This window comes from Azolla caroliniana, unplaced genomic scaffold (genome assembly GCF_043228905.1).
Source record: "Azolla caroliniana isolate FFs.n. ecotype wild unplaced genomic scaffold, voAzoCaro1.0.p SCAF_1, whole genome shotgun sequence".
In the NCBI taxonomy this organism is placed as follows: domain Eukaryota; kingdom Viridiplantae; phylum Streptophyta; class Polypodiopsida; order Salviniales; family Salviniaceae; genus Azolla; species Azolla caroliniana.
Genome location: NW_028230436.1, coordinates 2,807,752 through 2,819,986, shown reverse-complemented (window position 1 = coordinate 2,819,986; position 12,235 = coordinate 2,807,752). Strand labels below are relative to the sequence as shown.

The following is a 12,235-nucleotide window of genomic DNA, read 5'->3' as shown; positions in this document are numbered from 1 at the left end:
AATAAAGAAAACAAAAAAACAAAGCAGAGAAAGAAATTGGGTGCAATAAATGCAAGCCATAAGAGGGAGGGCATCTCCCTTCTCTCTCTACCCCGACTGTCGAGCCCACTCTCCACACACACACACATTTTTCTCTCTCTCTCTCTCTCTCTGTGTTTCTGTGAATAAAAGAAAACACGGCCGAACGTGAAGTACTCTCTCTCTACAGGATTTCTTCTCTCTCTCTCTCTCTCTCTCTCTCTCTCTCTCCCCACATTATCCCCGTGTGCTACTTCTGTAGAGACAGACAGACAAACACAAACACAAACACAAACACAAACACAATCATGAGAGCCATTGCCATTGCCATCTCCATCGCCATCGCCATCGCCATCTCTGTGTGCACAGTGCAGAGCACAGTGCTGTACTCTCTCTCTCTCTCTCTCTCTCTCTCTCTCTCCTCTCGTACTTCAACCTTTTCTTCCATAACCCCAAATACTCATATTTATTATATCTGGTCCCTATTCTCTCTCTCTCTCTCTCTCTCTCTCTCTCTCTCTCTCTCTTCTGTGTTTCGCTTCTTCTCCTTCAAAACCATACCCCCCACCTCCTGCCGACCTCCCAGGCTAACCTGGCCCCTCTCTCTCTCACAAACACACACACACACACACACACACACACACACACACACACACACCTGTTTGTTCCCTGCTGCTGATCGATTTTCACCCCCTCTCCTCCTCCATCGCCTTAATCCTGCACACCGATATTTTTGCTCTCCATATAGTTTTTCTCGACTCTGCATATTTTCCTTTTCCCTCCTCCTCCTTCACTTTTCTTTCTTTCTTTCTTTCTTTCTTCATCTACTACTACTATCATGACAGTCCATGATCGGGCGTATGTGGGGCGCTATGAGCTCGGCCATACTCTGGGTGAAGGAAGCTTCGCCAAAGTCAAGTACGCCAAGAACAGAGACACTGGCTTGCCCGTGGCCATCAAGATCATCGATAAGGAGAAAATCCTCAAGGTCCAGAAAATGGTGAGCTTTTACTGTGGCTCTACCCAACGTCTCACAGCATCTCACCTGATGATCACATTCTTTGCACATTCAAATTTATCAATGCGGGGCTCGTCTGATTCCATACTTCCATGATCCCAGCATCTCGCGCGATCATCAGATTCTTTGCACATCCAGAACGAATCAATCATGTCCAATATCCAGAATTTCAAGCCTTATTAGTCTCTGTAACAAAATTAGCTTCTTTGATTTCGGACAAAAACGAAAAACAATGCAGCAATTTAATCTATACCAAGCCTTTTCCCGCAGCAGACAGTTTAATTTCTTATACTTTCATACTGGTCAAGGTCAAATTATAACATTAGGCTCTTTGATAGACTCTGTTTTCTATTTCCTAATAATTGAGAAACTCAGTGTTAAGATCCAATAGAGCATGAATCCAAAACTTTTATACTGAAAGAGATTTCGAGGTGCTCGACTATCACAATCAGATAAATTAGATATAGGTTTCTCTATCTTTTGTTATGAATGGATGGTTCCCATTTTCTGTATGTATGGGAACGGACCAGTACAAGATCCATATCTGGAATCCATGAATCCGAATAAATGTTTTCTTTTTACCGAATGATCAGAGGTATTTCCATAGCTAGCAATTGAACCCTTTTTTTTTTGTTTATGCAGATTAAGAGAGAGATCTCCACCATGAAACTGATTAAGCATCCCAATGTGGTGCATCTGAAAGAGGTTGATTTTCTCTTCAGTGGCAATCTGACTGCTGTCTTTATTGACTATTTCTTCAATTTTCTTCTCATGAACAGTTCATGGTACGTATACATTCTAAACTCCTCTTGAATATATGCAGGTGCTAGGAACCAAGAAGAAGGTGTACATTGTCCTCGAGTATGTTGATGGGGGTGAACTTTTTGACAAAATCGTACGTTTACAGATCATTCGTTAGGATAAAAGGTTTTGGTTAATGATATATGGAATTCTATTATCTTCATGCTGCTCTCTATATATTTTACAAAGATTAGGAGGTAATGGAATTGCATATACATAGAGCTAGAACGTTCAACTATAGAACATGACCCCTCTGTATATATTGCAAGTTCAATTCACTATTATGTTGGATAAACCTTGCTCTCATTCACTAATACTGAACTGATTCGTTGTCCATAGGTACACGATGGAAAACTCCCAGAGGATGAAGCCAGGAAGTACTTTCAACAACTGGTGCATGCTGTTGATTACTGCCATAGTAGAGGGGTTTATCACCGAGATCTTAAGGTGCACCTATGGCACAAATTCTATTAATTAACTCATGCTTGTACATTCATTTGCCTCTCAATCATCGTGGTTGTTTTGCAATGACTCCATGCATCTAAGATATGTATATATTTCAGCCGGAAAATCTCTTGCTGGATTCATATGGAAATCTCAAGATCTCGGACTTTGGCTTAAGTGCTCTCTCACAACAACGTCGGGTAAGTGGTATATAAACAGTTCCAGAATCACTTAAAATGTCTACTCTCATTTTGTTAGGAACAGAAGCATTTCCATGAACCCCTTAAAATGGTTCAAAATGCTTATTCTCAAGCTTATCTTGATTAGGTTTGGAACTGAAGCATTTGTGCTCAATGTTCCTTAATTTCCTTGCATTCATTCCTGAACTACTTTCCATGTTTCATCCAGGAAGATGGCCTGCTCCACACCACTTGTGGGACCCCAAATTATGTTGCTCCGGAGGTACATGTCTATATTAATTACGGAAAAATTCAACAATACTCACCAATCTTTCTTTATTGCACCAAATTCCCTTGATTAACTACCCTTAGCGATTATATGAGCTATCTCACCAAATATATGGTCAATTTCTCAATTAAAGCAATTATGTGGTCAATTTAGTTCTTTTTTTACCCAATTACATGGTCAATTAGTTCCCCTTTCTCTTTCTTCCCAGTTTCCCCCATACTTAAGTATGATCCTTGTTAAACTGTTGAGCTTGTTAGATTTAACCCAACTGATTCCATCGTCTCCTACATAATGTAGGTCATCAATGAGAAAGGGTATGATGGTGCTCCTGCAGATATATGGTCATGTGGAATTATCTTGTATGTGCTTCTAGCTGGATATCTTCCTTTTGATGAGTATAATATTGTTTCTCTGTACAAGAAGGTAAAAGCCCTTCTTCTCCTTTTTCAAAACTATCGAATTATATCAATTATAGCCTTAACACACAATTCCTTACCTTGTTACTTCAGATCGAGGAGGCTGATTTTACTTTCCCCTCTTGGTTCTCAGAAGGAGTCAAGAGCATCATCAGAAGAATTCTCAATCCTGATCCCAAAACGGTAGGCGAACGATAGATGCTTATTTCCATATGATTTCTTTATTATCTCAGATGCATCTCTTGTCTCTCGAAACTCAAGAGGTTTCTTGTTGCAGAGGATAACCATGGCTGAAATATTATCTGATGAATGGTTCAAAGTGGGGGACACTCCCATGGTGTGCTCTTGTGAAGATATAGATGTTGACGACGTGAATGCAGTATTTAGTAGTGGAGAGGTTAGTGGTAATCATGTTCTCAATCCTGGCTTGACCTTTGATTTATTGGCATGCCAACAGGGTTTTCCTTATTCTCTGAAATGCCCTTTGATGGTCAATGTAACCCCCTTTTGGCAACCATATTCTGTCTGAATACTTGGAAGGTCAAAGTTGAACACAATACTTGAGGATTATCTGGTCAATTCATAATCCTCTTGGGATTGACCAAGGGCATTCTGGAAATAATCAAAACTTGGGAGGCCCTTTGGAGAGAGAACAAAAAACCAGACTTCTTTAGCAATAGCATTCTTATGACTATAGAAGATATGCCACATAAGGATCAATGTGCTTGATCTCTTTAGCAATGGACTCGTGGTATTTATTTGTTCAGGAGAATGTTATTGTGGAGCAAACCAGACCTGCCCTTGTGAATGCATTTGAACTTATTTCCATGTCTCATGGACTTGATTTATCTGGGCTTTTCAAAGAGCAGAAGGTAAGGATTCCATCCTCAAAGCTGTTATATGATAAGAATGAGTTAAAATCAAGATACTGTCATGGCATGCCACTAAATTGCGCCTTTGGGACGACAGTGTTTGACAAAGAGTGAAACTAGGTTCACTTCCAGACATCCAGCTAGTGAGATATTAAACAAAATGGCAGCCCTTGCAAGCACATTTGGGTTCAAGACAAAGAAAAGCAATTACAAGGTATACAATCAGATTCTCATGTCGGTTTGATTTTCTGGGTATGTAAGAGTGCACTGCTAATATACTCTTGATATAAAACAACACAGATGAAAATGCAACGGGAAAAGCCCGGAAGAAAAGGATGCTTGACAGTGGCTAGTGAAGTAAGTATGATGCAAGGGAAAAACACCAAAACACTCATATTTGTTTCCACCATAACCAGAATATCCCTAAGAAATTCAATGTTTACTACCAGAGAGGGGTTATACTGGTAGTGTTGGAAAACTTGGGGCTGGGGTATTCTACTAAATATTCTACTAAATTCTGGTAGCAATATTTGGGTTTTTTTGCTCCACAATCAGTCGAATGACATGGCGTCTCGTAGCAAAGCATTTTGTTTTTCGTTCTTCCGCGCCTACTACTGTTAACCACATGCTTATTGCAGGTATTCGAAGTTGGACCATCATTGTTCATGGTGGACTTAAAGAAAACAAGCGGGGATACAATAGAGTACAGAGATGTAAGCCGTGCTTATCTTTGTGAATTTGAATTGGAGTCTCTGTCTGTCTGTCTGTCTGTCCGTCCTTAATCCAAAGATTATGACACACATTTTTTCAATGTATGTTTCTAGAATTTGTTATGTTTCTGTGTTTAGTTGGATGGAGTCTTCTTCTTTTTTCTCTATTTATATTCCTTCCATATGTTGCAGTTCCAAAAGGAGCTCTCAGTAGGGTTGAAAGATATAGTGTGGAAAACAGAGGAAGACATGGCATGAGTCCACAATTAGCAATTCCAAATGGGATTGAAAGTCAAATCAACATAAAGCTACCCTGAATATGGAGATGGGGATGATTGCCTGTGCATAAAATCATAATCGGAAGGCTGAAAAAAGAGATTAAAAAAAAGCCAAAAGCTAGTATAAGCATGAAAGTAGAAAGGAATGGAACGAAAAGATACAAAAGAAAGGAAAAAGGAAGGAGATGACTAACCTTTTACCATTCCTTTCTGTTACAGAGAGTAGAGTTTGGGTGGTGTTGTATATAGCCAAAGTTTTGCTGAAGAAAGTTTTGCTCTGTTTTTTTTTGTTTTTTGTGAACCCCCCTTTGTATAGTGTTGTTTCTCTTTGTAAAATAACATATATATTTTTGACTCAAGAGATGAGAGAGTTGGAAGAGTAATTCTTCTTTCCCATTTGCATGCTCTAAATAAAACCTAAGGGTTTAATATGAAGTTCCATCTATTATTTGGATCTCTGTCCGTCCTACTCATTTTATTATTCTTGTATTGTTTGATGGCGCATGCGTGCTTTTGCCGATCCGGGCACCCCGGTATGTATCAATTCATTTAATGATATTAACTCATGGGGGGCACATTGTTATAGACCCCATGCGCATGAAAGAAGATAGACATCTCTCGTTATGTGGAGTTTCACAAAGCATTGAGATACCATGGAACGACAAAAACTAATGACGATATTACATGCCGTGAATATGTTGTGGACTTTATATTTTGTTTACATGAGGGTATTATAAGGAGAATACAAGCACCTTGGACCATAATATGAACCACATGTACCATACGTGCATTCGCATTCGAGAAGGGTAAACACCCTCGAAGTATGGTAAATACCATACTTTTGTATTCATGATTTATTATAAGGTAAGAAAGTTAAGGTAAAAACATAAGAATGTTTTGATAACATATGCATTCGTTTGCATTTGTATGAAAAAGAATGTTTGCCAATGCATTCGAGTATATTACGTACTATGCCTTGGGCAATGTCAAATACTAGTTGTATCATCATCATGCTGAAATAAGGATGGCCACAAGCTTGCAAAATATAGTTTAAGGATTATTAGTTGGAGATTGTTTAGTGTGAGTGGGGACATTGATATTGCTCAATGTCAATAATATTCTGTTTATTTGTGAAACACCAAAAGGGCTTCAACTTGCAATGTCTAACGCCTTGGTAGCATGAGCCAAAAGTTAGGAATGGAAATTTGGAGCACCCATCACGATGGAATAGGTTTGAAAATGTGGCCACGTGGGTTTCAGGGTTAAAGGATACTTGAAGTGCAGTTGACTTTCGAATATGCAAAACCTATGGGTTACTAAACAAACAACACACAAAAAAAGTGTTGCGACCCACTAACCAAGTTGTGCCTTTTTTATATCATTGCTAAGCCCATACATATATATACATATGTGTGTGTCGTAATTTTAGGGATAATGGCTTACAACACATAGCAGAGGCCCCACAACTCACTTTAACATAAATAGAGTACATGGGAGGAGGCAAAGGAACTTATTTAAAAGGAATTTCAAGGGAGACAACAATATAATTGAAACCCCTCTACCATGACAATATAATTGACAATGAGATGTCTCATGGGCCTTTCAAATGGGCCAAGGTAACTTATCTTTCGTTCACTCTTTTTATTTGGCCTAGATAAATTCTCATTTTTGAAACAAATAAACAAGCCTCTTGAAAGAGGTTGGTACAACTCCCCTTGGCTCCATCCCTCCACGGTTTGAGAACTGCTACAACACAATGTGTTGGCACGCCCTTTGTACATCATGTAGACATCCCCATTAAGTTGATATAATAAATTATTGCATACATATTGAGTCTCAAGAAATGGATTTGACATCACAAATCTTTACATTTTTTAATTGAGATTTTCCACACATTAACGATTACATCCTAAAAGTATGGCTTTATAAATTTGTTTTTCAATGGTTGAAAACACTACCATTGACTTCTAAGTGCATGAGTAAGTCAATGGAAATACAAGGATAAAAGTAGATATCCCTTGAATAAATGTAAATGTACTATTTAATGGTTCTTGTTACGGCTACATAGAACTAATTGACAAACAGTTACTTCGAAAGGTTTTAATTTATTCTTAAATTCACTAGAGTATCTTGCACATAACAACTACTCGATTTAGAATTTCAAACTTATAAGGCTCCTCAACATGGGCATGACACAATTTTGTTCTCTTGATTAGAAATTTTAGATATTGATTAGAATGATTACAATTAAAACGGAGATCATATCTTAGATGATTAAACAAAAAGGAGGACATTTGCCAAAAAGGAGTCTCACTTGAAGTCAAGCATATAAGGCTACCACAATAAAGAGAGCACAAGGATGATGCCAAATATGGAGGTTGTGATGATGTAACTAGAAGGGCATGTGGCAAAGCGTGTAGTGCCCCTCATGGTGTATGACATAATTATAATTGACGGTACATAATGGGTTTGAGCTTGAATGAAAGCTCCCATTGAGGCATCCCGCTCTAGGGAGCTCCTTGGGCAATGTATGTGTAGATGTGTTAGAAAGAGAAAGTGTTGTGCAAGCAATTCCTCTCTCCTTTTTTTTTCAAGAAAAAGGTATTGCATTAATATTAAGAAATGCCCTAAGGCTATACATGAAATACCTACACATAGGTAATTACCCCATTTTTTTGCCCAAGGTTAAGTTCAAACTATTGATTAGTTACTCTCTCCTTTGTTTGTGTAATTGGCAATCAAATCAAATAAACATCAAAATCAATTGGCAATCATGTTTCTCCAATGGCATTTCCATGGTAGTCCCACTCCAAGAGGTTGATCTATGTGCAACATATGGCTATGGATTACCAAGGTGATCCATCAATCAAGAGTATATTATCTTGTATAATGCAACTTTTCTATATGAGCGTGCACCATAATGTTAATCATACATTGGTGGCTTGGAATAGATCACGTATTTTGCCAATAGGATATGCATGGGGAACATATATGACTTTATAAATAAAAGAAAATTATTTAGGTGTAATGACTTTGGTTGCATAAAACAAAATAATAGACAAAAGTTTATCTCAAGAATTTAAAGAGAGTATGTTTTGAAAGTTCAAAGGACTCTCCATCATGCGTGGCCATTATTCAAACCTTATATATCACTAGTTTTAAAAGGTTTTTATAAGTATAAGTCCGAAAAGAGAAAGTATCTTTTACCTCTATGACATTGGAGATGATATCAAATTAAAATTGTGATTGCTGATAGCAACTACAAGGAAATGTTTTAATTGACTTCCACAACATTAAAGAAATTATAACTGAGAGGTGAAAGTCTAAATAAATCGAGTGTGAATTATCTTAGACATTGGAACTGGTTTGTTTAGATTCTCAAACTTCAACGCCTTCTCAATGTTGGAATTTGTTACATACCATTATTTGCGTAGCAATGCTTATTATTTATTAGGTCCAAACAGAACCCATATGTGGCCTAATTTATCATCATATTTGAACTAAGAAGGCGTTACAAGATATGTATGTGTGCATTTCTTCTGTGTGTTGTGCGTATGTCTCATAGATCACAATTGGTTTTGTGTTTCACATAATCTTTTCTTTTTGTTGTTGATATTGAGGTGTGCTTCCATGTTATTTGGTCTTTTTGTGAGTTTAATGAAACATGTGTTGTCAAGTTGGCATGTTGGTAAACACTCTTTTAAGGCAAGGCCATTCCAAATTGAAAATATTCACATACCCCAACCCATGTCATTGCAATATTTGCAAAGACAAGATACATGACCAAGAGTGATGATGTTTATAAGGAAGGAAAAAAGGACAAATTTTTAAGAGGTTTTTTAGTTCGTACAAAAGAGCATCATGGGTCTATATAATGCTAGGGATAGGATTTTCTAGGTAATGATTTCATTATATTCTAAAGTTTCTCTATGATTACGAAATAATATTCTTCTTTGTATATCCATCTTGCGATTACATGATATTCTTCTTTGGGATGTCTTTTCAAGCATCCAATGGCCTATGAGAGAACTTATGTGCAAACAAAGAAAATCCTCTTAATTTTAATAATTAAAGGTAGAATGTCGAATATCCATTTAAGTTTTAGAGGTAGGATATTGAATATCCCTCGTAAGTTTTAGGGCTTCGAGGGCTTCAAATGGTAAAGGGTTTGTTAGAAGCTTCAAAGTAAAAATAGAAGGGCAAAATTTCAAAGTTTATTCTTTTGTCTGTTCTTCGACTTTCCTCATTTATTAACATTTGCAACTTACTAAGCCTTCATTACATTGACATGATGTATCATGCTGTTAGCGATTTTGTCTTCACCAACGTACGTAAGTTGGTCATGTGAGCTCTTTACAACTTTGTTTATATTAATAATATAGCAACACATTACTTTGATTAATGACAATCCCTCTACGTGGAGATACTTTATGCTAATGGTACTATCTTCATCAAAATGTACTACAAAAAAAGGAAATTTGAAGGGCTATTTATGGAGTTATTTTTGTCAATTTGCCAAAACATCTCTCATTTGATTTGTCTTTTTTTTTTCTTAAAGAATAATTGGAGTACCACACAATTAGAGCATTGAAACCATAACCCTACCAAGATCATACTAACTAACAATCACAATTCCTCTTCATCCAAATCACCTAACTTTTCCAACAAATAAAATAACCAAAGAACCATCTTTTAACCTTCCAATGTGGTTATAGATTCCATATTGTCTACCAAAAACAAACTCATTTCTTATACACTAGTCATGCCATAACCCCAAAACCTCAAATAATCAAACACGAACTGAAACCAAATTGGTAATACTAATGATTTGACTTGTCCAAAGAGCCATCAAAAGGTATTTTCAAACACTAGTCTGCCAAGATCATACTAATTAACAATCACAATTCCTCTTCATCCAAATCACCTAACTTTTCCAACAAATAAAATAACCAAAGAAACCATCTTTTAACCTTCCAATGTGGTTATAGATTCCATATTGTCTACCAAAAACAAACTCATTTCTTATACACTAGTCATGCCATAACCCCAAAACCTCAAATAATCAAACACGAACTGAAACCAAATTGGTAATACTAATGATTTGACTTGTCCAAAGAGCCATCAAAAGGTCTTTTCAAACACTAGTCAAAGAAATCCAAATATATGTTCCCACTAGACACACAAAAAAAACCAAATTCAACTATGATCTACCATAATTATGTAAAAGAAACACGTCTCCTTAACAATGTTTCTCATTCTCAAAGCATCTCCACTGGGTATCAATCTTAGACATACCACCAAATTCCATTTGACATGTCCATCAAATTAAGTCCAAATCACGAGCTTTCTCAAGATCTATCTGTACAATGATTAGCTCGTATTCAAATTTGTTAACATAATCCATAAACATTTGTAGATTTAAAATATTATGCAAAATGTTCATGCATGCAAGAAAACCATATTGAGTTTTTAATGCATAATCATGGGTAAGAACTTTTGTAATCTATTAGCAATAAACTTTGTAAATATCTCATATACTCCCATTAAAAAAAATGGTCTCAACTAATTAAAGGGTGATGCAAAGGGAACCTTAGACCACAACTTATTGAAACCAATCTTCCAAGTGGGTGGCATAATTCTTGAACTCCAATGTTGTTGAAATAAATGTGGAAGAACTCCAAAACATAATGCTTCGATGAGTCATTGATTATGCCACCCTAACTAGGATTTTTATCGAACAAGAAATGCAACACTTTATCCACCTCAAAGTTATTGGCCTCGAGGGCATGCATATGCTAATGAGCTGTATGATTTCTTATACCCGAAAGAACACAATGTGAGCTTGTCAAACATGCTCGTCAACATTTGTATTTGAATAAAATAATTCTATCAAATAATAGAATCCTTACATCTTTTAACGATGATACGTGGATCACAGTGAATCTCATCATCCTCTTCCACCCTAACCACGTTATGTCTAGCATGTGACTCATGAAGAACATGAAAGAAAGTGTCCAACTATTATTGTGTATAACCTCTTGCTATATCTTATGCACACAAACTCGATGATAACTCTATATTATTGCATCCATACTTGATAAAAATAGATTTGATTGCCAATAAATCAACGTCATCTAGCCAAACATTCAGCAAACAATGATATCTAGCAATCAAAGTAAGCAGTAAATGTACCCTCTCATTCTTCAGTAAGACATTTTGCCTTTCATAATATCTAGATACTTAGTGCATATTGTTAACCAAAATATCCCAAGTAGCACGCTTTCATCAAACTAATTACCAACTTCATATTGATCTACCTTGCCCCCAAACATACCTATTCCATTCAACAAATTATGAAAACATAAAAATCAATTGACTCATATATGGATAAAAAATTTGATGTTGTAGAAAGGTGGCTTACGTAAAATCTGAGAAAAATGAGTGGGCACCAATTGAATTCAATCAATCCTTAACAAACAAAATAACTCTTGAATAATCCTCTTGATTTATCCCTGCATAAAATATACACTATAAGAAAAATAGTGGAACCAACATTTCTATGATTCTTATGTTCAACTGTGCATAAAACATCCCCATAATTTTGAATTACATTCTCCACAACTCCAATACCACACATTCCAAGTTGTTAGTTTCATTTCTTAAGACTATGTTTTGATTTTCATTTGTATCTCTTCTTTCCCTTCCTAGTACAAGGGAAAGAAGAGATATAAATGAAACAAATCTCCCAAAACAGCATAAGAATTACTAATTGATGGCACCTGCATTGAGGTTGATGGATGCTAATGTTTTGTGCTTCATTGCTTGAATTTTGATGAACTAAACGGAGTACCCTTCCTTGACCATCAAAACTAAACTGAAGTGGCACTCAATTGCAACAATCCAAAACTATACATCTTACTGGTTAGGACATGTTCTAACCACAACTTCCATGACTCATCCATAATATCACATCTCTGCCTTTTTGCATAAACCATGTGACATTCTTGTGAAGACTCCATACGGGCATTCATCGTCTTGTGTTGCCCCTCTTCAACCGAGGCCTTGTTACAGCTGGAGTTTTCTGCTTCGATGATAGTTGTATGTGTGCTTTATATCTTTAGGTAGCTCATACCCAGAGATTTTCAAAGCATATTTTCACACTCTTACTCATCACCCGTGTGCATCATGGTTCTCTCTCTCTCTCTCTCTC

General features: G+C 36.6%; 1 protein-coding gene and 1 long non-coding RNA gene across 2 annotated transcripts; one reads left to right on the top strand and one right to left on the bottom strand.

The window, feature by feature from the left end:
- The first annotated feature begins 705 nt into the window (after positions 1–705).
- On the top strand, positions 706–5,610 carry LOC147868312 (CBL-interacting protein kinase 23-like). Its single transcript, XM_087317742.1, has 14 exons — positions 706–1,018; positions 1,679–1,741; positions 1,860–1,931; positions 2,177–2,284; positions 2,401–2,481; positions 2,690–2,743; positions 3,047–3,172; positions 3,259–3,348; positions 3,443–3,562; positions 3,933–4,037; positions 4,135–4,251; positions 4,338–4,394; positions 4,676–4,750; positions 4,940–5,610. Exons 1-14 carry the CDS (start codon positions 857–859, stop codon positions 5,003–5,005), a joined length of 1,296 nt encoding a protein of 431 aa, XP_087173868.1. The 5' UTR covers positions 706–856; the 3' UTR covers positions 5,006–5,610.
- Positions 4,450–4,669, bottom strand: LOC147868313 (uncharacterized). The gene is made up of 2 exons (XR_015529605.1): positions 4,537–4,669; positions 4,450–4,498 (listed from the first exon to the last, which is right to left on the bottom strand). It is a non-coding gene; the product is annotated as an uncharacterized LOC147868313 (long non-coding RNA).
- Positions 5,611–12,235: the final 6,625 nt, after the last annotated feature.

Bases quoted from the DNA above. Each gene is read 5' to 3' on its own strand.
- LOC147868312 (XM_087317742.1), top strand. From the start codon at position 857: ATGACAGTCCATGATCGGGCGTATGTGGGGCGCTATGAGCTCGGCCAT. The intron at 1,742-1,859 runs GTTGATTTTCTC...GAATATATGCAG, and splicing joins ATGTGGTGCATCTGAAAGAG to GTGCTAGGAACCAAGAAGAA. The intron at 2,744-3,046 runs GTACATGTCTAT...TACATAATGTAG, and splicing joins CAAATTATGTTGCTCCGGAG to GTCATCAATGAGAAAGGGTA.